The sequence below is a fragment of the Oryx dammah genome, unplaced genomic scaffold (genome assembly GCF_014754425.2).
Source record: "Oryx dammah isolate SB20612 unplaced genomic scaffold, SCBI_Odam_1.1 HiC_scaffold_26, whole genome shotgun sequence".
Lineage (NCBI taxonomy): Eukaryota > Metazoa > Chordata > Mammalia > Artiodactyla > Bovidae > Oryx > Oryx dammah.
The window spans coordinates 80,666,651-80,693,290 of NW_024070210.1; the positions used below are offsets into that span (position 1 = coordinate 80,666,651).

General features: G+C 39.2%; 2 protein-coding genes across 2 annotated transcripts in view; both read right to left on the reverse strand.

Moving 5' to 3' along the window:
• REC114 (REC114 meiotic recombination protein) overlaps positions 1 to 26,640 on the reverse strand; it is a 112,345-nt gene that overhangs the window by 11,343 nt on the left and 74,362 nt on the right. The window contains exon 3 of the mRNA XM_040227380.1: positions 7,143 to 7,226. Coding sequence (XP_040083314.1) covers positions 7,143 to 7,226 — 84 coding nt within the window. The remainder of the gene's footprint in view (positions 1 to 7,142; positions 7,227 to 26,640) is intronic.
• On the reverse strand, positions 9,130 to 10,025 carry LOC120853499 (proteasome subunit alpha type-2-like). The gene has a single exon (XM_040227381.1). It carries the CDS (start codon positions 10,011 to 10,013, stop codon positions 9,309 to 9,311), a length of 705 nt encoding a protein of 234 aa, XP_040083315.1. The 5' UTR covers positions 10,014 to 10,025; the 3' UTR covers positions 9,130 to 9,308.

Consider the following 26,640-nt stretch of genomic DNA (forward strand, 5'->3'; position numbering starts at 1 on the left):
CTGAGTATATAGAAGAGCTAGCCAGAGAGATACCACATTAAACAAGCCAGTGAATCTGAAAAACAAAACTGGGGATCTGGGGACAGGCAAACGCTAACAGCCAATGTATCTCATTAATTTGCAGTGCCCTTTTATCCTTAAAGAGGCCAGACTTCCTACAAATCACACAGACCAATCAATCACGTGCTGCCTTTAATTAGCTGTATGATTTATATCCCCTGGCAAACCAGCAAATGTGGGAGAGATGCAATTAAAATTTTTAAGTGTGGCAACTACATCAAATTTATTTTACTGTAAGTTTAAAAATAGAACTAAATTGTATCAATAACAACAATGAACCTATTATTTTAACAGAAGTAGTTTCCTTTTTTCCTAGTCTGATATCTTGTCTAGTTTTAGCAGACTCAGCTTATCCAAAAGCCTCCCAAAATAGGTGATATGTATTGTGTACCTTTATTCAATTTCTTCTGTAAAGAAATTCAGATGCTAGCACAGTAATAGCATTTTGTATTTTTTAAATACACAAATCACATTACTAACTGGAAAATGTTTCTAACTACAGTTAACAAAATCCTGAAAGTTGCTGTAAGCAGAAATCCTTGATTTTCTTGTTCACAATTTACACGATTTAAATTTTTAGATAAAACCATCAAGCAAAACCACGTCTTTAGGATACAGGAAACTCGGCATGGCCAGGCAGTGGTAAGGTGGCGTGTCCATCGACACTGCTGCCCCTTCACTGCCTCTCTTGGGTTCTCTTCATTTTTTAATTCATTAAATTTCTTCCCCTGAGTATAAAGGTAATCCATTATCATTGCCCCCTCCAACAATGAAAAAATATGAATACTTTTGAGTATTGCCTATTCATTTCCTTAGCCATTTTTCTCTTGGATGAATAATCCCCAAATTATCAAGAGTCTTTGAAAGCTAACTTCCCTGAAGGAATGGGGAAGAACTGATAAAGAGAACTCCACATTGAGTTTTTGCTAATTCTATGAATCTTCTGTGAAACTGAGCTTTCTTGTTTACAATTAATTAGCTATTTCCACCTCTCCCTAGTTTAGACTGCAAACAGGGACATCTCTATGTAGCACCTTTGTATCAGCTATTTCCATGATGATTCTGTAATCAACCTTTTGAGAAGTAGTCACATAAAAAATTGCACCTCATCGCTAGATAGGATAGAAAACTATATACAGAACAGATTAAGTATATGAGCAGGGCAAAAATTTCAGACCACTTGTCTGGAGCTATCTATCTATGTGAGTGTACACAACAATGAGTTTGGACAGTTAGTGTTTCTTTGGAATGTAGTTCCAGGAAATGACAAGGAAAGTTGTATGTCTGATAGTGTAACTGTTGACTTGCTCCATGTTCCTTCTATAAAATTCTCAGACAGAATTTGAACTTATCATCCGAAACCAGAAATACCACTTCAATACATGTGGCCCCAAGATAAAGCCAAGGTACATCAGGAGAAATCTGAAAATGAGCTACATCTTCATCCCACGTCCTTAGCATCAAGATACCACAACAGGAAACCTGCCACTTGGTCAACCAAAGGACTCCTAGGTTGAAAATCTGGAGGCAATTTCTTTTTATGCCAGAATTAAAAGAAAGAGCTCCTTGTGAAATGAAAGTCTTTCATGCATATACAATGGCCATGAACTGTCCCAAATAGACAGTCTCTGGTATCTATCATCTAAGGAAACTACTGGCCATGCCACATGGCTTGTGAGGTCTTTAGTTTCCCAGACAGGGATTAAACCTGGGCCCTCAGCGGTGAAAGCACAGAGTCCTAACCACTGGGAAGCCAGGGAGTCCCCCAAATTACTATATTTTAAGTGCCTTCAAGAAAATTATAGAGTTACCAAGGGAACATTTCATGCAAAGATGGGCACAATAAAGGACAGAAATGGTATGGACCTAACAAAAGCAGAAGATATTAAGAAGAGGTGGCAAGAACACACAGAATTGTACCAAAAAAAGGCCTTAATGACCCAGATAACCATGATGGTGTGGTCATTCACCTTGAACCAGACATCCTGGAATGTGAAGTCAAGTGAGGCTTCAGTTCAGTTCAGTCGCTCAGTCGTGTCCAACTCTGCGACCCCATGAATCGCAGCACACCAGGCCTCCCTGTCCATCACCAACTCCCGGAGTTCACTCAGACTTACATCCATTGAGTCGGTGATGCCATCCATCCATTTCATCCTCTGTCGTCCCCTTTTCCTCCTGCCCCCAATCCCTCCCAGCATCAGTCTTTTCCAGTGAGTCAACTCTTCGCATGAGGTGGCCAAAGTACTGGAGTTTCAGCTTTAGCATCATTTCTTCCAAAGAACACCCAGGGCTGATCTCCTTTAGGATGGACTTAGGAAGCATTATTATGAATAAAGCTAATGGAAGTGATGGAATTCCAGCTGAGCTATTTCCAATACTAAAAGATGATGCTGTGAAACTGCTGTGTTCAATAGGCTAGCAAATTTGGAAAAGTGAGCAATGGCCACAGGACTGGAAAAGGTCAGTTTTCATTCCAATCATAAGAAGGGCTGTGCCAAAGAATGTTCAAACTACTGCACAATTGCACTCATTTCCCATGCTAGCAAGGTAATGCTCAAAATCCTTCAAGTCCGGCTTCAGCAGTACGTGAACCAAGAATTCCCAGATGTACAAGCTGGATTTAGAAAAGACAGAAAAACCAGAGATCAAATTGCCAACATCCACTGCGTCATAGAAAAAGCAAGCTAATTCCAGTAAAACATCTGCTTCATTGACTACACTAAAGCCGTTGACTGTAGAATCAAAACAAACTAGAAAATTCTGAGAGTTGGGAATACCAGACCATGTTACCTGCCTCCTGAGAAACCTGTACACAGGTCAAGAGGCAACAGTTAGAACCAGACATGGAACAGCTGGTTCAAAATTGGGAAAGGAGTATGCCAAGGCTGTATATTAATCACCCTGCTTATTTATTTCACAGTACATCATGTGAAACGCTGGGCTGAATGAATCACAAGCTGGAATCAAGATTGCCAGGAGAAATATCAATAATCTCAGATATGCAGATGACACCACCTTAATGGCAGAAAGCAAAGAGGAACTAAAGAGCCACTTAATGAAGGAGAGAGAAGAGAGCAGATCCAGGAGATAGTAAAGGACAGGGAAGCCTGACGTCCATGGGGTCGCAAAGAGTTGGACACAACTTAGTGGCTGAAGAACAACAACAAAAGTGGTGACATATGTTAAAGCGTTCCCACCCTCCTTCAAAATACTTATGTTCTTACAACTAATAGAAAACTCCGTGAAGAAACAAACATTAAGGATAAGTGTTTATCTCTTTACACTTATCTTCATGTACACACAAGAAAATGAGGCTTCACCTTCTGGGAAACATTGGGCCCATTAAATACTGACTCACAAGTGTGAATGGCATCTCCATACAGAGATCTTAAGCTGCAGGCTCTGTAGCTAATGTATCAGGGTATCAGCAACACGAAGGCATGGGCCCAGTCAGCACCACATAGGAAGACAGCCGAGGAGGTGTGAGAATCCTCACAAACATGGCCATGTCTTCCTGCTGGTTTTAGATTCATCACCCAGATCTGTAAGAATTTCCCATCATCACTAGGACCTCAACTGGAGCAGTTTACCCCCCACTAGCAGTGAATTCCTCTAAGTAGAAATTGGGGGTGGGGGAGTATGGAAAAAGGACTTCACGTTTTCTTTGATCCTTTGTTTTGAAACCAAGAGGTGATACTCAAAGCTGAGGCCAAAGAGAACCATGAAAATATTCTTTGGTGAGTTATTGGAGGTGAGTTACAACAGTAGTTTAGGATTATTCCTTTGAATCAGTCTTTTCACATAAGGAATTAAATGTCGACTGTTAGCCAATCAGCCAAGATCATTTTGATTACAATTACTGAATAAAAAAGAAGCTCATATTACAAATAGGCAGATCTTTTACAATCTACTTATTTCAGCCAAAGAGAAAAGAAACATAATCTTTATTGCCCCTTGAATTTATGTTAAATTTCTGTTAAAGGAACAAACATTTTATTTCTAAATATTTCTATTTATCAATTTATAGAAAAATGTTTGTTTTGCAATACTTATAACTACAAGTTATCCAAGGTAAGAAACAAAAACGTTGTATACCCTTTGCCAAATAAGGCAAAAATAACAGTGTGTTGGCTCAGTATTAATATATCAAAGGATTTAAAAAAGTGAAACAAATAATGATCTTGATAGGAGTTAAAATTTAATATGTAATCCTGATAAAAGTTTTAGTAAATAAACTATAGTTGAATAAACTATAGTATCTCCCTAACATGGTAAAGAATATCCAATCAACAGGCAGAAATATTCTTAATGTCTACACACTTGTTCCCATTCAAGTCAGCAAGATGTCAAGGATGACTGTATAACTGTCAAATTACAGTGTTCTGGAAGATCTAGATAATCCAGTAAGGTGAGAAAAGTAGTAAGTATAAACTATGGGAAGAAAATTATCCTTGTTTGCAGATTATAAAATTACTTTCCTAGAAATTAAATTACCAGAGCTAATAGCAGTTTAGTAAGGAGGCTAAATTTAAAATAATTCAGAAAAAATCTAGTACTAGACAGCTAGAAATATCTTTGGATAAAGAATACCATTCCAATAACAACAGGCAAAAGGATCCTAAACTTGAATATTTAAAAATATACATATAAAGTATATGGTATATACATAATCACTTTTAAAATTATGTAACTACACAAAATACATGTAACATGTATTTAACATGTAATCTCTACACATAAAGAGTAAAGACTTTGAAGAGAAAAATTAGGCAAAAGCGGTAGATGGTGATTCACAGAAGAAATACAGATGGCTGGCTAACAAACACACACAAAAATATTCATTCTCACTAGTTACCAAAGAAATGAAAATTAAAGGAAGATGCTCATTTTTGCTTATCAAATTAGAAATTAGTTTTTAAATTTAAATTATATCACCCTGTTGGAGAGGACTTGGACAAATAGGCATTTTTACAGATCATCAGTGTTGTAGAAACAGGAACGACCTATCCAGAGGGCACATCTGTGAAATACACATTCATACTTCTAGTACTTTCATCTCAAGAACTCTGTAAATAAATCCTAATGAAAATCAAAACATTTTTACAATACTGAAAAATCAAGAATTTGTTAACCAATTCATGGGACATCCAAACAATAAAAATACTAGGTAGTCACGGAAAATCATGTCTCAAAGACTATATGCCTTGGTATAATGTTCCAGATACAATGTTAAGTGAGGAAAGCAGGATACAAAGCCCTTTGTAAACCACAATCCCCAAATTATAAATTATATTTATGGCAGACACTGTTCACCGCCATGAGGCAATCCATACCAGAGGCTGGATAAGCCAAACGTTCATTGGCTAATCTTGGCAGATCGGGATGACCACATTACACTGTTCTGGTCCCTGAGACAAAAGCAGACATCTTTCAGGGACTATGGAGGTAGAAAGCCTTACAGGGAAGTTTATGCTTTCCTTATAAAAGGAACAGATGAAGCTGGTTTCCCATGAATGGAAATATGACAGAGCTGTAGTAGCCATTTTGAAAATGTGGAGGCAAGGCCAAGAGAATTGCAAAGGCATTGACTTTGGCACAGCGGAGCTGCTGAGCCAACTGCCAGCAACTGCCTGCTTCTGGCTTTTCTATTTAGTGAAAAAAATAACCCTTTATTTTGCAGGGTGGGGCCATTACACCTGGAATTTTGGTCACATGCATCTGAACATTATTCTGACTGATACAATATATATGCCTAGAAAAAACTTTAAAATGTTAGTGATTTTTTTGAGCAGTCAAATTATTTTCCCCTTTATAGTTATTTAAAAAAATTTAATAACAGAAAAAAAATTAAAACTCAAATATCAGACACGTGGCATAATATAACTTTTTACAAGACACATACATTCATTCAACGTGACACCATCGATAGGAGTCAGGAGACCAATGGGTGGTCCAGTTTTCTGATAGCTAGTTGGCTACTGGCTTATGTTGAATTCAGTCCCCTCACATGTAAAATGAAAACGGGCTCCTGAATGTTTTGAGTGTGTGCTTCAGACCCCTTTGGCAGTCAGATGAAGCCAGAGGACCCCTTCTCAGAAAAATGTTTTTAATCACATAAAATATACGAGTTCAAAGGAAACCAATTATACTGAAGTATACTTAGATAATTTATCACACTATTAACACTAATTTATACTCTAATAAGATATATGCTTCCTTATTAACGTACTCAATAAAAAGATCCAGCAGCAGGACTAACCACCACAACATTGGGGTGTGATGAGCATAAATGACATTGAAGATATCTGAAATAGCTAAAAAGTGATTTCTACTGGTGCAAATGTGGTCTGATGCCAACAAGCACTGTTGAACGAAATTATAAATTTCAGTTAAAGGTCAGTGAAAATCCATGCAGTTCATGGACCCTCTGAATTCTCTGGGGAGCCTCTGGAGTGGCTGGTGCTCTTGAAGACCTTTCAACTCTCAGTTTATGAGCCCAATAAAAATTAGGATCTTTTACCTGAACTTCAGTTATTATCTAGTCAGTGAATGTTAACAGATTGGTTTTTACAGTTATTTCTGAAAGAAAATAATACAGGTGACTAGTTTTCATGTTGCTTTCATGAGGATCATTCTTTATGTTTAATACAGCCAAGAAAGCAAATAAAAAGGAAATTATTATTTAGTATTAAAGAGAGAAAAATGAAAAGACATTCAGTGAAGCATTTGAAAGCACACCACCTTTAAAATCTAAATAGCAAGACAAGCAATGATGTAACTCCACCTTCTCCCAATTTGTTCAAGGAGATGGAGAATGGTCGCAGAGCTCTGCCAGGCAGGTATTGACAAAGCAATCACAGCCCTGGTTCTGCAGCATCGTCCCCTTATTAACTGTGCTTCTGCCTCGTGACAGTCCTTGTTTCATGTTTTGCTCAGAATGCAAACCTTTCTTAAACAAATGTGTTCTTCCCAGTACCATTTCACCTGCAAAGAGAAGCTCCTGCACCCACTCCCATACTCACTTAGCAGATGAGAAGTGTATGAACAGTTGCTTAAAAACAGTTCACCACACAGAATCTTACCTTTATTGTTGTTCCAAACAACAGACAATCCATGCGTCTTACAATCTTCAACCAGTTCTTGCTACCAATGAGTGAAAATCCCTCCTGAAACAAAATAATTAAGCAAAATTAGCAACAGAAGCAAAAGAGACATGAAGAATAGTTGTGATGCTGCTCCTTTGTATTAGAAAGTTGTCTATTTAGTTATTCTATAACTTAAGCACAATAGAAATGACTCAGTATCACCAACTGCCAAGGATGGCCCTTCCAATGAATCCCAGTTTCTCAGTGCTCTTCCTCAATCATGATCAACATTAACAGTCTCAGCTTGTATTGCTTTTCTTAACCTTTTCAAATTGAAAATCAACAAACCATTAAAGATATTTGTTATAAAATACAATGTTACGCCTCTAGGATTTGGCAAAATACAAGTTTATAATTCCTGGAAGCCAAAGGTTTCCATTATACTAATTCATTAAGTTATCTGCCACATCCCCAACTATAGAGTGAGATTTCTCTTCATGAGAATCTTATTTTCAGATTCCTATGAATGGAAAAACGGAAGCAATTTGGTTTGCGATGCTGAATGTCTAGTTACTCATTTCAATCTGAAAAAAACAAAAAAGGCAGAGCAGTAGAGGGAGGGCACATAAATCTCAAGGGAGGGACAACTGCTGGACCCTAAAGGTGTCAAGATAGACATTTCTGTAGCTCACTAATATGTAAACAGAATGGGCTGCCTAATGACTATGGCTGCTCATGAGAAGTACTTAGCATTTAGTACTAATAACCCACTCGGGGAACTGATAAACCGACAGTATACAGAATCGAGCTACTGCATTTGCCTTAGTGTTAGTCCACCACAGCCAGTGGGGGCGCTGGAGGGACGCGAGATGTCTACAGCTCTTTACAAAAAAGGTTTCTGAACTCATCAAATCTCCCTTCCTAGATTTGAATATGATGAAAGCTACAACCTGCAAAGAAATTTGTTGTTCAGGAAAACTGTAGGCTAATTTCTTGACATTTTTTTAAAGGAAAAAAAAAAAGAAAGACCATTCTAAAATGTTGATTCTAAGAATTCTATCATTAATAGGAGTCTTTTTTTTTTTTTTCAGTAATGAAAAAACAAGTCAGGCAAACCATTTGTGATTTCTTTTTAAAACTCTCTCAGAATCAGCAAAAAGAAACATATTCATTATTATCTCCAACATGTAGAAACTGTTGTTTAAAATGGAAGTATGTGGGAGACTGGTGCACACACATTGCTAGGGGGAGTGCAAACTGGCACAGTCTTATGGAGGCAACATGGTGCTATCAGAATTATGAATGCTTCTACTCTTCAACCAGCAGCCTCTGCTGGACTGAGGATTCCCTTCACAGAGCAGTTTGCACATACGAAGTGATGCATGGATGGGGTTAAGCATTTCCATATTTTTAATGGTAGAAGATTGGAAACAACTCAAGTATATGTCAACAGTGGACTGGTTACAGTATGATACTCTATGCAATGACATACTAAACAACTGTAAAAAAAACATGACGCTCTAGATCAGTGCTGTCCAGTAGAAGTGTAATTTGAGCCACCTATGTAATTTTACACTGTCTACTAGCTACATTTTAAAGACATAAATAAACTGGTAAAATTTTAGTATTTAATTTAATACATCAAAATGGAGTAGGAAATGGCAACCCACTCCAGTATTCTTGGCCTGGAGAATCCCATGGACAGAGGAGCCTGGTGGGCTACAGTTCATGGGGTCATAAAGAGTCAGACATGACTGAGCAACTAATATATCAAAACATGATCAAATACTGTAAAACATTATTAAGATAGTTTATATTCTCTTTTTTTTGGTACTAAGTCTTTGAAATCCAGTGTGTGATTCACACTTATATCACATCTCAGCTGAGATGCTGTATTTTAAATGGCTAACGTGAAATGCAATCCTACCAAATCAATAGAGTTTAGTGGGAAAATATTTTACAGTACTTTAATTTTTAAACCTAATTTTTTTTTAATTTAAGAGTTTATTATGATTTATAAGTCTCATTTTAAAAACATCCGTCCATCAAACCATGTAGAAATAAGTATGCAAAAAGTCTGCAAAACAAAACGTACTTTAAACATGTTTAAGTAGAGAAGTTATCTGAAATTCTGGATTTTCAGTCACTTCATTATTTGCATTATTATGCAATGGCAGCCAAATAATCCTTAACTTCAGTTGGGGTAAGCCTCCTAAATCCGGCTTCGTTGCAGATTCCAACTTCTATATTATCTTCTGTCATCTGCCCTTCAAAGCTTTCCTTTAGGGTTAATATGGCTGTATGAATGGCATCTTCAAGTTCCAGATCTTCATTATATCTTTTCTCAAGGAAAGTCTTCCCATTCACATAGTTCTTTCCCATTGCTGTGGCTTTCCAGGCAAAGTAAGCTCCAGATGGATCTGACTGAAATAAATATGGCCGTCCCTCATTCCAACCACAGATAAGTAAAGAAACTCCAAATGGGCGAACACCACCTGACTGGGTGTATTCCTGCATCACAGAAGCTACTCTCTGGACCAGCTGAGCTGTGGGAATGGGTTCTTGGTAAACGAGACAGTACTGTTGAGCTAGTTTTCGAGCTCTGTGCACAAGTACCCTGTAATCTGGGCCCATGCCACTATACACCAAACCTATATGCTTGGTGATTAGTTCCACTTTGTGGACACTTCGCTCATCATACAGAATGGATTTCTGTTTCTTCTCAGTTGCCAAGTCCACACCATTTGCAGCTTTAATTCCCACTGAAGGAGCTCCTCCAGCTACAGCAGCCAAAGCATATTCTATCTGGACAAGTTTACCAGACGGGCTGAACGTAGTCAGCGAAAAGCTGTAACCACACTCCGCCATCTTTACCCGAAGACCCCTAAATTTTAAATAAAAGTTAAAATTCTGTTTTTCAGTTGTACCAGTCACATTTCAAGTGCTCAGTAGCCACCGCTGGCCTACAGCTCCCTTCCCGGACAGTGCAGGTCTTTATGTGTTGATCTGTGAGGTACACTGCTCTGCTGGAAAGCAAGCTACAGAACAATGTCCTTGATGTGGTATCTTTGTATAAGGAAAGTAGGGAACATACAAGGTATACTCTTATTATCTGCTTGCATTTACATTTTAAAAGGGCTTCCCTGGTGACTCAGTGGTAAAGAATCTGCCTGCCAATGCAGGCTCTGGATCTGACCCCTGAGTCAGGGAGAAGGAAATGGCAACCTACTGCAGTATTCTTACCTGGAAAATTCTAGGGGCAGCGAAGGCTGGCGGGCACGCAAAAGAGTCAGTCACAGCTTAGCGACTGAACAATAACAACAACATTATAAAAACTGGAAGGATGAGTACACAAGAAACTAATAAAGATCATTATCTGTAGGGAGTGAGAGTGAACAGTAGGATGGGGCAGAGGTTGAAGTAAGATTTTTTACTATGTATCTTTTTATATTGTTTTGACTTTTCAACCACATTAAGCCTCCTATGCATGCATGTGGGAATATTTGGGTAAACAAGAATTCTCATTCCAATATGGCATAAACTCAAGGAAGAGATGAAAGCAGGACCTAAATAAATCCATCTATGGGAACTCTGTACTATCTTTACAACTATTCTGTAAATCCAAAGCTCTTCTAGAATAAAAAGTTTATTAGAAAATAGATGAGCCGTCCCTGGCCCTGGCCTGACTTCCTCTAGTCCTCTGACTTCCTCCCTCTAGTCCACTGTGGGTCCCCTGAGACTTCACTTGGCTAGCTCACACATCCCTCCATGTAAGCTCAGCCAGGTTGGGAGAGTTTTCTCCACAGACACTGCCGTTCCATGCGGCTGCCTCCATGTGTGGCATCACACATCCCAGTCACCACCCCGAGTGATCAACCTGGCATCCCACTAGGCTTCTTTCCTCACTGCTCTTTCCTCGCTGCTCCCTCAACACCAGCCAATGCCCAGGTCTCAGAGAGCCAATCCCTCCTCACACACTGATTTTGTTGTAGAGCTTGTTCCTGAAGTGGCCTTCCTTTTTCACTGGTCTTTTAAAACCCCACTTTATCCCAACCAAACCCCACAAGGCAAAGCTGGCTGACCTCTCAGAATTCTATGCTCTCTCAGGATCTTGTACTTACCATGCTATACTGTAATTAGTTACATTTCTTTGTCCCTGATAAGAATGAGGAGGAATCCCTAGGCAGTGCAAGGCAGGTTCTAGAATGTGTCTTGCTGCTGCTGCTGCTAAGTCGGTTCAGTCGTGTCTGTCTCTGTGCGACCCCATAGATGGCAGCCCACCAGGCTGCCCCATCCCTGGGATTCTCCAGGCAAGAACACTGGAGTGGGTTGTCATTTCCTTCTCCAATGCATGAAAGTGAAAAGTGAAAGTGACATTGCTCAGTCGTGTCCGACTCTTAGCAACCCCATGGACTGCAGCCCACCAGGCTCCTCCGTCCATGAGATTTTCCAGGCAAGAGTACTGTGTCTTACTACCCCTTGAATCCTTGGGAACTATTGCAATGTTTAGCAAATGTCACTAGATTAGCTCCTGCAGCCCCTCAGTTCAGGACTCTGGAGTGGCTGTGCAGGAACAAGTATGGCCTTCCTCCCTGACAACACCTTTGAGATGAGCCATCTTATGGCTCTCACTCTTCAGCTTAGCCAAACCACCCTTCCTTAGAACTTCACACATCTCTTCCCTCTGCCTCTTCTCCCCAACTTTTTACCAAGTTAACCTCTAACCACTGTTCATTTCACCCTAACCCAAATCTCAGCTGGGTAACCCTAGGACACTTTCCAACAGCACCAGACTTTTTTCTTTCATAGCACTTATCAGTTTGTGTGTACGTGTGTGTGTGTTGATTGTTTAACGCCTATTTTTTCACTAGACTATTAGCCCAGACAGGCAGGGGCCACGTTTGTTTTGCTTACTATTATACATACAATGGGAAACCTTGGTGGCTCAGTGGTAAAGAATATGCCTGCCAAGGCAGGAGACTTGTGTTCAATCCCTGGGTAGGGAAGATCCCCTGGAGAAGAAAATGGCAACCCACTCCAGTATTCCTGCCTGGAGAATCCCATGGACAGAGGAGCCTGGAGGGTTACAGTCCATGGGGTTGCAAAGAGTCGGACACGACTTAGTAACTAAACAATCACAACCACGATACATATAACACTCATTATAATCTTTGACACTTAAAAGATGATTCAGCAAGTTTTACTGAATGAAAGAATGAAATTTCATGAAAATCAACAAAATATTTCATGCCAATGTAGTTTCTTGGGAATGAGATCCACAAATTTATTACCTGTCCAATGATGTAGAATATTTTGCTTTTTTTTTAAATTTACACTTCATCTTATTCAAGATTCAGAAAGAGCTTTTTCATTCTAATGTTTTGGGATTTAGTAAAAGGAAGTCTGTATACCTAACTACCTGTCATTCATACATTCCTACATTTTAATAGTTGATCTCCTTATCTTTGAAAATCCACCTCTTGGAATCTCCTTTAAGGAGATGGCTCCTCTGTGCCACATTTTCTAACTTTCTCAGTTAAGTGACTTGCTCTGTGCTCCCACAGCACACTGCACCTGCTGCTACTGAAACACACACCGTCTCTGAGCTCCTGCTATGGCCAGCCACTGTGCTAGGGTTTAAAAAAGACCCAGAAGCTGCCCCAAAGGAAGGGAGGATGCATGACACTCACCCAGGGAGCTCGCCTGGGATGCTGTCCCCCCACCCAGCCAAAGGAACCCACTGTTAATTGATGAGTCTGCCAAATGCCCTGAAAGTGCCGGGGCAGAAAAATGGTTTGGAATTGATAATGGGAAGGAAGAGAAGTGGAATACTCTAGGAAATACCAAATTTATTATAAGACAAAAAGAACAGAAGCCAATAGCCAGAACTCGAGTCGAGGATGAGGAGTGTGGAAGCTTAGAGGAGTGGGACTTTCTAGTGAAGAATGGTCAGCAATCAGGTGATATCCAGGGACAGCATAAAAATAAGGGCTAAAAATCTGCACTGAGACCAGCAGTCAGGAGATGCTGGGCACTGTAATGTCTGTGTACCTGTCTGTCATTCTGTCCCTCCCCTTCTAGTTACCCCTTTATCGAAAACTCTGGAGAACATTCATCTTTGTATCTTGCATACCTGTTGAATAAAAAAAGAATGCCAATCGCTGACACCCCCTATTTCCTCCAATCATACTTTGACCCATCCCCTCATGCTGTCCAGCTCTGCAGTCTCCTTGAGGTGCAGTGGCCAGAACACCACACGACTCCAAGGTGGGGGTCACACTGCACTTTTATATAAAGAGAGCCTCAGGCTTTGACTTTCAAGTAGTATCAATTATGAACTTCATTTCCAGATTTTAGTTATCCATGTTCTCCTTGGTCCCTGTCATTATAAGTAAGAGTTACAAGTTATTATAAAGATAAACCAAAATGATCATAATAAACTGTGGAAAATTCTGAAAGAGATGGGAATACCAGACCACCTAACCTGCCTCTTGAGAAACCTATATGCAGGTCAGGAAGCAACAGTTAGAACTGGACATGGAACAACAGACTGGTTCCAAATAGGAAAAGGAGTACGTCAAGGCTGTATATTGTCACCCTGCTTATTTAACTTATATGCAGAGTACATCATGAGAAACGCTGGACTGGAAGAAACACAAGCTGGGATCAAGATTGCTGGGAGAAATATCAATAACCTCAGGTATACAGATGACACCACTCTTATGGCAGAAAGTGAAGAAGAACTAAAGAGCCTCTTGATGAAAGTGAAAGAGAAGAGTGAAAAAGTTGGCTTAAAGCTCCATTTAGTAAACTAAGATCATGGCATCTGGTCCCATCACTTCATGGGAAATAAATGGGGAAACAATGGAAACGGTGTCAGACTTTATTTTTCTGGGCTCTAAAATCACTGCAGATGGTGATTGCAGCCATGAAATTAAAAGACGCTTACTCCTTGGAAGGAAAGTTATGACCAACCTAGATAGCATATTCAAAAGCAGAGACATTACTTTGCCGACTAAGGTCCGTCTAGTCAAGGCTATGGTTTTTCCTGTGGTCATGTATGGATGTGAGAGTTGGACTCTCAAGAAAGCTGACTGCAGAAGAAGCTGATGCTTTTGAACTGTGGTGTTGGAGAAGACTCTTGAGAGTCCCTTGGACTGCAAGGAGATCCAACCAGTCCATCCTAAAGGAGATCAGTCCTGGGTGTTCATTGGAAGGACTGATGTTGAAGCTGAAACTCCAATACTTTGGCCACCTGATGCAATGAGCTGACTCATTTGAAAAGACCCTGATGCTGGGAAGAATTGAGGGCAGGAGGAGAAGGGGATGACAGAGGATGAGACGGTTGGATGGCATCACCGACTTGATGGACATGGGTTTGGGTGGACTCCGGGAATTGTGATGGACAGGGAGGCCTGGCGTGCTGCAGTTCATGGGGTCGCAAAGAGTCGGACACGACTGAGCGACTGAACTGAACTGAAACCAAAATGAAGCCAACGAAGTAAGAGAGAAAAGGACGTAAATAAACGGACGCAGAGATTAGATGTAGACAGGGCTGGTGGGGAAAACTACCTGTGTCCTCACCGTAACCAAGCCTGTTTCCCTTGGTGTTGATACTGTCATTGAGCCACTTTCTCTAGTGCTTTAGAAACCTCTCAGGTCTGACTTCACCTACTAGTTTGAGGAAGCAAGTCAAGAGGGCATCATTGTGGTCGCTGGCATTTAGCTAGGTAAATAGCTTTAAAACCATGCTAGATATGATTGTAAGGGCCCTAAAGAAAACACAGCATTTAACTTTTAAGGAAATAACAAGAGAAAGTGCTCACATTTGCTACAAATACTCTGAATGAGAGGAAAAGAGCACAGGAGAATATGGTTACAAAAATAACTTGATGACTAACCATTTGACAATTCACAATACAAGTGAGTGCCCAAGCCCAGGGTACCAAAAGGTACCATGGATGTGAAGCACTGAGGTGCCAGGTGACTTACTGGAAAAGGAGACTCTGACTTAACCATCATGATTGTTTTTCTGACTCACTTTCCTTGGAGCTCAGGGTTTGTGAGGTTCAAATTACACTGAAAACAGGAAAGAAAATATCCATGATAAGGGAGCTGCTACAGAATATGAAGGTGATGTGCAGAATGAAGAAAGCAAGCAACAGAATTGGATTTTTTAATCTTAAAATGTCTATAATCACAACCAATCGCTATTTATTAAGCAAATAAAGAACAAAAAATAAGTAACAAAAAATAATTTATAGTTGGTATGAGGATAGATTTTGATCTTAGATTTGAATATGGACATTTTTCATTACATTTAGAAATACACAATACTGTACTTGGAGAAGAAATAATTGTCTTACTTGGAAAGAACTACACCACACATCCCATGAGGATAAACACAACCCTATCTCAGTTCAAACACACACCCATTCAATAACCTGCCTCAATTTAGAGTTATATTTTCCTGATTTGTAAGAGGTATATAAACAGTTTGGCTTCATGCTGAAATACAGGCTGTTTTGAAGGTGTAAGATAAATAAATATTAATGAATAATGTCAACAAAACAAAGACCACATTTTAGAATGTTTAACATCTAGAAATCACAATATGCCATGAAAAGTCACAATTTGTTCCAAAAATATTTATTAAGGATCTAACATGTGCCAGTTATGTACCAGATTCTATGATTCCAAGTCAAATAACACATGGCCCCCACCCCCAGGGACCAATAGTTTGAGGAAATCAATCAAACCATTCAGCAGGAACAAACAAAACAAACGTGGCAAGTTCATGTGTCTGCAGAAGCGCGGAAAAGAGGCATTGGATGATGAGGTCCAGAGGAAATAACCCCTTAAGCGATTTTAAGAGACTTTTATTTTGAAATAATTTATGTTTAAGTTTGCAAAATAGATTTTCAAACATTTATGACAGTACAGAAAACAGTATAACGAACTACCACGCACTCATCTTCCAGTCACAGTTTTCATAATATGGTCAATCTTATTTCACAACTCCATAATACCATCAAATGTCTTTATCACTGTTCATGTTTCTGATTTTATTTTACACTGCTTCATTTTTTTGAATAGGGGTCCAAATATGATCTACATACTATGACGATTAATATGTCTCGTAAGTCTGGTAAACTACTGATTCTTTCTTTCATCTCTTTTTTTCTCCTTACTTTTCTTTCTTTTTTTTTTGAAGAAACTGGGTCATTAATCCTCTAAATGAGAAGGAAATGGCACCCCACTCCAGTACTCTTGCCTGGAGAATCCCAAGGACAGAGGAGCTTGGTGGGCTACAGTACAGGAATTGCAGAGTCGGACACGACTGAGCGACTTCATTTTCTAAGAGGATTCAGGGCTTGCATGGTGGTTCAGATGGTAAAGAGTCTGCTGCAACTCAGGAGACCTAGGTTTGAAGGGAATGGCTACCCACTCTAGTATTCTTGCCTGGAAAATGCCATGGACAGAGAAGCCCGGTGGGCTACACAGTCCATGGGGTCACAAAGAGTTGGACACAACTAAGTGACTAACACTTTGAGAAGATTTAAAAGCTACGATGCCATTTCTGGCCAAGAAGGAATATGAGAGTCAAAAATTATACTTCTCTCATAAACAACTAGAAACCTGGACAAACGACAGACAATGGAAATGGTCAGACAATGGAAAGCAGGTAGTGCAGGGCTGTGATGCTTGATAAAAAGGTAACAAATGAAGTGAGCCCTAAACAAAGGGGGGCATATACATGTTCTTAGACTAGATTATGACAGTGTTAAGATTTAACTCTCTCCAAGGTGACATACAGACTTAAGGAAATCCCAGTTAAAACCTTGTAGAAATTTATAGATCTGACTCTAAAATTCACATGAACACACAAAAGACGTAGAATAAGCTTGAAAATGGCAGAATTGAAAGATTTACACAACTAGTTTCAAGAGCTCTATAAAATTAGAGTAATCAAGACAGTATGGTTTTGGCATAAGAATAGGCATGTCATGTCACAGAAGAGACTCCAGAAACAGACCCTCACAAACATGGGCAATTAATTTCAATAAAAGTGCCACATTAGTTCAATAAAGAAAGTACAGTCTTTTAAACAAATGAAAATAAATTAAAAAAAAAATTAAAAATAGAACTCCCATATTATCCAGGAACCTTACTTCTGGAGAAAAAAAAAATGGTATTGGGACAAGTAAATTATTAATATGGGGGAAAAAACCCTTGACCCTTACCTCACACCATGTATAAAAATTAACTGAAAATAAATTCAGGCCTAATAAATAAATTACAGGCAAAGATTTATTTTATAGGACACAGAAAGTATGAACCATGAGGCAACATTTCATAAACTGAACTGAAAAATTTAAATCTTTAGCTCCTCCAAAGACAACATTAAGAAGATCAAAAAGTAAGCCATAGTATGGGTGAAAATGTTCACAGTACATACATCAAATAAAGGTCTTAAAATTCAGAATATATATATTTTAAAAACCTCTGACAGAATATCCAGAGAAAAAACCAGAATTCAAAAAGACACATATACCCCAGTGTTCACAGCGGCACTGTTTACAATAGCAGGACACGGAAGCAACCTACACGTCCGTCAGCAGAGGATACACACATACAGTGGGACATTACTCAGCCATAAAATGGTGTGAAACTGGGCTATTTGCAGAGACATGAAGGAACCTAGGAAGTGTCACACAGAGTGAAGTAAGTCAGAAAGAGAAAAACAAATACATATTAACACATATATGTCAAATCTAGAAAAATGGTATAGATGACCTTATTTGCAAAGCAGAAACAGAGACACAGACGTAGAGAACAAATATATGGACATCAAGGGGGAGGAGGGGGTGGGAAGAACTGGGAGACTGAGACTTAATACACATACGCTTGATACTAGGCATTAAATAACCAGCGAGAACAGACTGTATAGCACAGTTGATGTTCTGTGGGGCCTGGATGGGGAAGCCCAACAGGGAGGAGATATATGAACACCTACGGTTGTCATTCTGCTACACAGTAGAAACCAACACACACTGTAAAGCAACTATACTCCAAAAAAAATTAATTTAAAAAATAAAAACTCTGACAAACAACTCAACAGGTAAAAGGAAAAACTGATAAAAAGATAACAAATGAAGTGTTTCCTTTTGATCATCCCAATACGAAAGAGGAGGTATTAATGGCTAATAAACACCTTAAAATATACTCAACATTCATTATCAGAGAAATGTCAATTGAAATCACAATGAGATACCATTACAAACCCAACAGGTAAGCTAAAATTAAAAAAGATTAACAATACCAATTGTTGCCTAGGATAAGAAGCAGCTGGAATACTCATGCATTGCTGGTCAGTTTATAATGGTACACAACTACTTTGGAAAACAATCTGGCAGTTCCTTATAAAGTATAAAACAAACTTACCATACTATCCAGCAATTTCACTCTTAGGAATTTTCCCAGGGAAAAAGAAAATACATATCTACACAAAACCTTATACACTGAAAAAAAAAAAAAAGGAAACTTGTACAGTAATGTTCATGATAGCTTTATTCATAAAAGCCTCAAATTAGAAACACCTCAAAGGTCCAGGAACATGTACTTGGATAATCTATAGACTATACATCAGATGGAATACAACTCTGCAGTAAGAGAGAATGAGCTACAATAACATGGGTGAACCTCAAAAACATACTAGCTGAGAAAAGCCAGACACGTAAGAGTTTGTATTATATGATTCTGATTATGTGAAACTCTAGGAAATACAAATTTAATCTTTATTTTCTACAGAAAGCAGATAGGTCAGTAATTACCTAGGATTAGATGTAGGGGATATTTACAGAAAAATTTTCTCCTTTTAAGGGTTACAAAAATGTTCTACATATTGACTGTGGAGGTAGAAGTTATCCAAAGGCCTTTTACTGTATATAAGGGGAGGGGAGACTGTGCTGCCAACATCTTCCCAGGATCCTGGGCTGACTTCTGAAGGATAAGTCTAAATTACTAGATTAAGAAGAGGTAGTACAACACGAGCAAAGATAGAGGCAAGAAATAACTTAGGATTCAACAAGTACAAACTGCTCCATATGTGGCTGAAAGAATGTGTGCACAGATAACACCACCAAGACAGGGGCTGGGAGACAGGCAAAGCCTTTGAAAGGGGCCTCTTCAGTTGAGTCGAAAAGTTTAATCTATCAAAATGTTCACATAATTCTTCTCGTTTCTGTCAACGTGGTGAAATACATTGATTTTTTAAAATATTAAGCTATCCTTGCATACTTGAAAACACCTACTTTTGGCTGGTGCACTGGGATGACCCTGGGGGATATGATGGGGAGGTGGGAGGGGGGTTCTGGATGGGGAACACATGTGTGCCCGTGGCTGATTCATGTCGATGTTTGGCAAAAACCACTACAATATTGTAAAGGAATTAGCCTCCAATTAAAATAAATTTATTTTAAAAAGAGAAAAAACCTACTTTGTTGTAACATATTATCCTTTTTATGTATTCAATTTGCTAATGTTACATTAAAGACTTTTACATTCACAAAAAGGTAAGAGAGGTTCTCCTGTAATATATTTCTGTAAATTATTCTTTTGATATCTTTCTTATAAGAAAAATTAGGAACTTCCTTCTTCTTCTGTTGTCTGCAAGAGTTTGTATGAGACTAGTATTAGTTCTTCCTTAAATGTCTGAAAGAATTTGCCAGAAAAATGATGGGCCTTGAGGTTTTCTTCATGGGAAGGTCTTAAATAATGGAATTTGTTTTCTTAATAAATACTGTATTACTTAAATTTTCTATTTTTTTTTCTGTTTTGGTAAGTTGTATTTTTCAAGAAATTTATACATTTCATCCAAACAACCAAATTGCATGATATAAAGATGTTAAAAGTATCTTATTTTAATTTCTTTAATGTTTAACGCTCTTCAAGTGGTATCCCCCTTTTGATTTTTAATACTACATTTTCTCTAGTTTTTAAAAAATCAGTCTTTGTTAGGGCTCATCAATTTTGTTAATCTTTAAAGCACTTATTTTTGGCTTTGTTGGTTATTTTTCTATATTTGCTTTCTAATTCATTGATTTCTTCTCTGTTTCTTCCCTTCTGTTTTCTTTACACTTGACGTGCTATTTTTCCAACAATTTAAACTCTAAGTTTAAATCACTGATTTTCAGTCTTTCATCTTTTCTTATCATGTAGATTAGATCTAAGAAACAAAGTGCCTGAAGAATTATGGATAGAGGCGTGACATTGTACAGGAAGCAGTGATCAAGATGATCCCCAAGAAAAAGAAATGCAAAAAGGCAAAATGGTTGTCTGAGGAGGCATCAAAAATAGCTGAGAAAAGAAGAAAAGTGAAAGGCAAAGGAGAAAAGGAAAGATATGTCCATTTGAATGCAGCGTTCCAAAGAATAGCAAGGAGAGATAAGAAAGTGATCCTCAGTGATCAATGCAAAGAAATAGAGGAAAACAACAGAATGGGAAAGACAAGAGATCTCTTCAAGAAAATTAGAGATACCAAGGGAACATTTCATGCAAAGATGGGCACAATAATGGATGGAAATGGTATGGCCTAACAGAAGCAGAAGATACTAAGAAGAGGTGGCAAGAATACACAGAAGAACTATACAAAAAAGATCTTCACGACCCAGATAACCACGATGGTGTGATCGCTCACCTAGAGCCAGACATCCTGGAATGCGAAGTCAAGTGGGCCTTAGGAAGCATCACTATGAACAAAGGTAGTGGAGGTGATGGAATTCCAGTTGAGCTATTTCAAGTCCTAAAAGATAATGCTGTGAAAGTGCTGCACTCAATATGCCAACAAATTTGGAAAACTCAGCAGTGGCCACAGGATTGGAAAAGGTCAGTTTTCATTCCAATCCCAAAGAAATGCAATGCCAAAGAATGTTCAAACTACCGCACAATTGCACTCATCTCACACGCTGGTAAAATAATGCTCAAAATTCTTCAGGCCAGGCTTCAGCAGTACGTGAACCGTGAACTAGCAGGTGTTCAAGGTGGATTTAGAAAAGGCAGAGGAACCAGAGATCAAATTACCAACATCTGTTGGATCACTGAAAAAGCAAGAGAGTTCCAGAAAAACATCTATTTCTGCTTTCTTGACTATGTCAAAGCCTTTGACTGTGTGGATCACAACAAACTGTGGAAAATTCTTGAGACAGGAATACCAGACCACCTGACCTGCCTCCTAAGAAATTTGTATGCAGGTCAAGAAGCAACAGTTAGAACCAGACATGGAACACTGGACTGGTTCCAAATTGGGAAACAAGTACATCAAGGCTGTATATTGTCACCCTGCTTATTTAACTTATATGCAGAGTACATCATGCAAAATGTCGGGCTGGATGAAGCATAAGCTGGAATCAAGATTGCCAGGAGAAATATCAACAACCTCAGATATGCAGATGACACCACCCTTATGGCAGAAAGCAAAGAAGAACTAAAGAACCTCTTGATGAAAGTGAAAGAGGAGAGTAAAAAAGCTGGCTGAAAGCTCAACATTCAAAAAACAAAGATCATGGCATCTGGTTCCATCACTTCATGGCAAATAGATGAGGAAACAATGGAAACAGTGACAGACTTTATTTTCTTGGGCTCCAAAATCACTGCAGATGGTGACTGCAGCCATGAAATTAAAAGATGCTTGCTCCTTGGAAGAAAAGCTATGACCAACATAGACAGCATAATAAAAAAGCAAAGATGTTACCTTGCCAACAAAGGTCCATACAGTCAAAGCTATGGTTTCTCCAGTAGTTATGTATAGATGTGAGAGTTGGACTATACAGAAAGCTGAGTGCCAAAGAATTGATGCTTTTGAACTGTGGTGTTGGAGAAGACTCTTGAGAGTCCCTTGGACAAAAAGGAGATCAAACCAGTCAATCCTAAGGGAAATCAGTCCTGAATATTCATTGGAAGGACTGATGCTGAAGCTGCAGCTCCAATACTTTGGCCACCTGATGTGACGAAGTGACTCATTAGAAAAGACCCTGATACTGGGAAAGATTTAAGGCAGTAGGAGAAGGGGATGACAGAGGATATGATGGTTGGATGGCATCACTGAATCAATGGACATGAGTCTGAGCAAGCTCCAGGTGTTGGTGATGGACAGGGAAGCCAGGCGTGCTGCAGTCCATGGGGGTCACAGAGTTGCACAGGACTGAGCAACTGAACTAACTGACTCATCATGGAGAGTTGGGCCGTAAAGAAGGCTGAGTGCTGAAGAACTGATGCTTTCAAACTGTAGTGCTGGAGAAGACTCTTGAGAGTCCCCTGGACAGCAAGGAGATCAAACCAGTCAATCCTAAAGGAAATCAATGCTGAATATTTGAAAAGCCGACTCACTGGAAAAGACCCTGATGCTGGGAAACACTGAGGACAGGAGGAGAAGGGGATGACAGAGGGTGAGACGGTTGGATGGCATCATCGACTCAACGGACATGAGTTTGAGCAAGCTCTGGGAGATAGTGAAGGATGGGGAAGCCTGGGTGCTGCACTCTGTGGCGTCACAGGATCGGACATAACTGAGCAACTGAACAACAATATAGTTTTATAAAGACTACAAAATGTCCTCTAAGCACTCCTTAGACTAACAAATACTTGACTTTGGCACTTATGTTCTACATACTTTAAAATGTGCATGCAATCATTTTGGGTACAGTGTTGTATGTATGTTGATTAGGTCAAGACTGTTCATTGTTTTATACTCTAGTGCTTACTGACTTTTGTCTGCTCCACTGTTTGCTATTAAGAGAGGTACATTAAAATTTCCCACCAAGACTGGATTTGTCTACTTTTTCTTAAGTATTTTTTTTGTACATTAAGAAACTTTTAAAGTTTATCCCAGTCATTTACTTTCTTTATACCTTGTGCACACTCGCTGCAGCACACACCCCTCTGTCCTATGCAGCTTTCTGGTCCATGAGTCCCTTGAGAGTGAGGCCCACATACACACTTCTCTTAGTTCAAGAATAACATTCACATGCTTGAAGAGGGTCAAAAGGTACTAATTTCCAGCTATGAAACAAGTCATGAAGATGTAATGTATACCACGGTAACCACAGTTAATAATATTCTATAGTATGTTTGAAAGTTGCTAAGATAGTAGATCTTGAAAGTTTGCATCAGAAGAAAAAATAATTTAACTGTGTAAGATGACAGATGCTTAACCAGATTATTGTGGTGATCATTTCTCAGTGTATACAAACATCAAATCAGTACGTCATATACCTGAAACTAATAAAATGTTAATGCAATTATACCTCAATAAAAGTAAAATTTTAAAAAAGAGTGATATTCAATAGGCATTTATTGCTGAATGAATAAAAATGTTCAATGACATAAAAGAAGGCATGGATTGATTTCTTATAAACAAATATAATGATGAATTACAAACTCCCAGGAACTAGATTTGAAGTATTCTTTTAAAAAAGGTAGTTACAGACAACACAACACAACTGAACTATATAAGGCTAGGAAAATGAGGGTAAGTGGGTCATACAAATCTATCAAAGCCATTGCAAAGTAAAGCTACCATTTGGTTCAGAGGTATATCCAGCACAAAATGGAACAAGGTGGTAGTGGTGGTGTGCTACGCACAGCTTCTGATAAATTGAACCCCTAACATTTCCATGGCTTTGGCTATATGTACCAATCCTTACTGCAAAATGTCCTTAAGAGTTCCTTAAGGAAATCTATATAATTTGCTGAATTAGTCAATATGTCTTTAAATTTTAAATTGTGACAAAAAATACATAAAACCATCACAATCATTTTTAAGTGTATGGTCAAGTGGTACCACGTACATTCACACTGTTGTACAACATATCCCCAGAACCTTCTTATCTTACAAAACTGAAATTCTGCACCCTTTAAACCATACACCCTCCTTTCCTCCCTCCCCCGGGAAACCACCATTTTCCTTTCTGTCTCCATAAATTTGACTACCCTGAGGACCTCACAGAAGTGGAATCATATAGTGTTTATGTTATTGGGACAGGCGTGTTTCACTTAGCATAATGTCTGACGTTCATTCCTGTTGTAGCATGTGCCAGACTTCCCTTCCTTCCTAAGGATGAATATTATTCTATTGTCGGATACACCACATTTTCGTTTATCCACTCATTTGTTGATGGATACATGGGTTGCTTCCACCTTCTGCCTATCTACTGTGAATAATGCTGATAAAACATGGGTGCACAAATATCTCTGAGGCCCCCTGCTTTCAATTCCTTCAGATATGTACCCAGAAGTAGAACCGCTGGGTCACAGGTTGTTGCTGTTGCTGTTGTTCAGTCTCTCAGTCCTGTCCGACTCTCTGCGACACCGCGGGCTGCAGCATGCCAGGCTTCCCTGTCCTTCACCCTCTCCGAGAGCTTGCTCAAACTCAAGTCCATCAGGTCAGTAATATCATCCAACCATCTCATCCTCTGTCATCTCCTTCAATCTTTCCCAGCATTAGGGTCTTTTCTAATGAGTCAGCTCTTCTAATTAGGTGGCTAAAGTATTTGAGGTTCAGCTTCAGCATTAGTCCTTCCAATGAGTATTCAGGACTGATTCCCTTTAGGATAGACTGGTTGGATCTCCTTGCTGTCCAGGGACTCTCAAGAGTCTTCTCCAACACCACAGTGCAAAGGCATGAATTCTTTGGCATTCAACTTTCTTTATGGTCCAACTCTCACATTCAAACACGACTACGGGAAAAACCATAGCTTTGAGTATACATATAGACCTTTGTCGGCAAAGTACTGTCTCTGCTTTTGAATATGCTATCTAGGTTTGTCATAGCTTTTTTTCAAGGAGCAAGTGTCTTTTAATTGCAAGGCTGCAGTCACCATTTTACAGCCCTGCTAACAGTAAACCAGGGGTCCAATTTCTCCAAATCCTAATAAACATTTATTATTTTCTGCTTGTTGTTTTATAGTGGTCATCCTGACTTATGTGAGGTGATTGTCCTCATGGTTTTGATCTGCATTTCTCTAATGACTGGTGATATTAAACATCTACTCAAATACTTGGTGAAGATTAGTTATTATTCAGCTTCCCAAATGGGTAGCAGTACATGGAGCAAAAATAATTACCTTTCGCTAGCCATAAGAATCAGACCCAGGGGCCCTTTCTATAAGTTATAGTAACAGAGAGATCTAGTCATCTTTTGTGCCGAAAAGTTGCCTACAAAACACACTGCAGAGGCGGTTATTCCAATATACTGAGCCAAAGGCTTATTTTACGGTTGAAGTAGATGTGTGTTGTCCCACCTGCCCAGCGCACCTTCTTCCTTCTTCAGGGAACACACCTTGACCCTCCTTTGGGAAATCACCTTGTTCATAACCCATGTGATTCAGACAAGACGGACTTTCTTAGCGGGCCCAGATCCAGGGGTGAGAGGTGACTCAGGCCTCACCTGTCAGCATGTCTAATTGCTTCTGACCCAGGTGATTAGTTTATGGATAAGCCTATGATATAAATGAGAAAAATCCAAGTAAACCCTGAGTTTGTTGCCAAAACTGGGAAGGAGGGATACTCTTTCCATTAGAATTGTAAGGATTAAAAAAAGGCCTTAAGTTGCCAGGGACCACCAGGAGAAATCCTTCCTTAGAGGAAAGCAGAGCTGAGAGATAAAGACAGAGACACAGAGACACACAGCTACACAGCTAATGATACTGTTAGAGCCCCTAGATTCAAGGTCCCAGGGGCCACTCCTATCCTTGGACATGAGAATTCCACAGGGCAATAAGTCATTTTGTTTAAAGGAGATTGAGTTGGGTTTCTGTTATTTGCAACCCAAAGAATTTAATTAATACATGGATTACAGCAAACATAATTCTCTTTTTAAGAGTTCAATTATCTATCCAGATTTCCCTGTCCAATTGTCACACCATTTTCAAAATTCCACATCTTCTTGTTTAACAACACACTAATTAGCTCATTTTAAAAACGTTACTGCTACTCAATGTCTTGGCAGTATTCACCATAGCTGACCCCCTTTCCTTTTTGAAACACGGCTGCCTTGGCTTCTGTGACCCCACACTCTCCCAGCTTTCCTCCTGTCCCTGACAGCTCCTTCTCTGCCACCTCCTTTGCTATCTCAATCTCCTCAACCTCCTCTTTCCATTGTTCATCTTTTTTTATCCCCTCCCCGGGATATTCTCACCACATCCACAGCCTCAATTACTATTTAAATGCCTGTGATTCCCAAATCTTATCGCTAGTGCAGACCTCTCTCTGACCTTCAAAGAACCCCTTTAACTGTTAAACAGTAAAGAGAATGTTTATGGAACTGACATCTCTGCTTGAGTGTCTCAAAGACACCTCAAATTCTGACTGTCCAGAACCAGAGCTGTAGTAATCACACACACTCGCTGCCAGCCTGGCTCTCCTCTGGAGTCCCCTAACCAGAAGGAAGGATGCCACCTTCAGCTGAGCCAGAAACCTAGACGTTCCCCGTCACTCT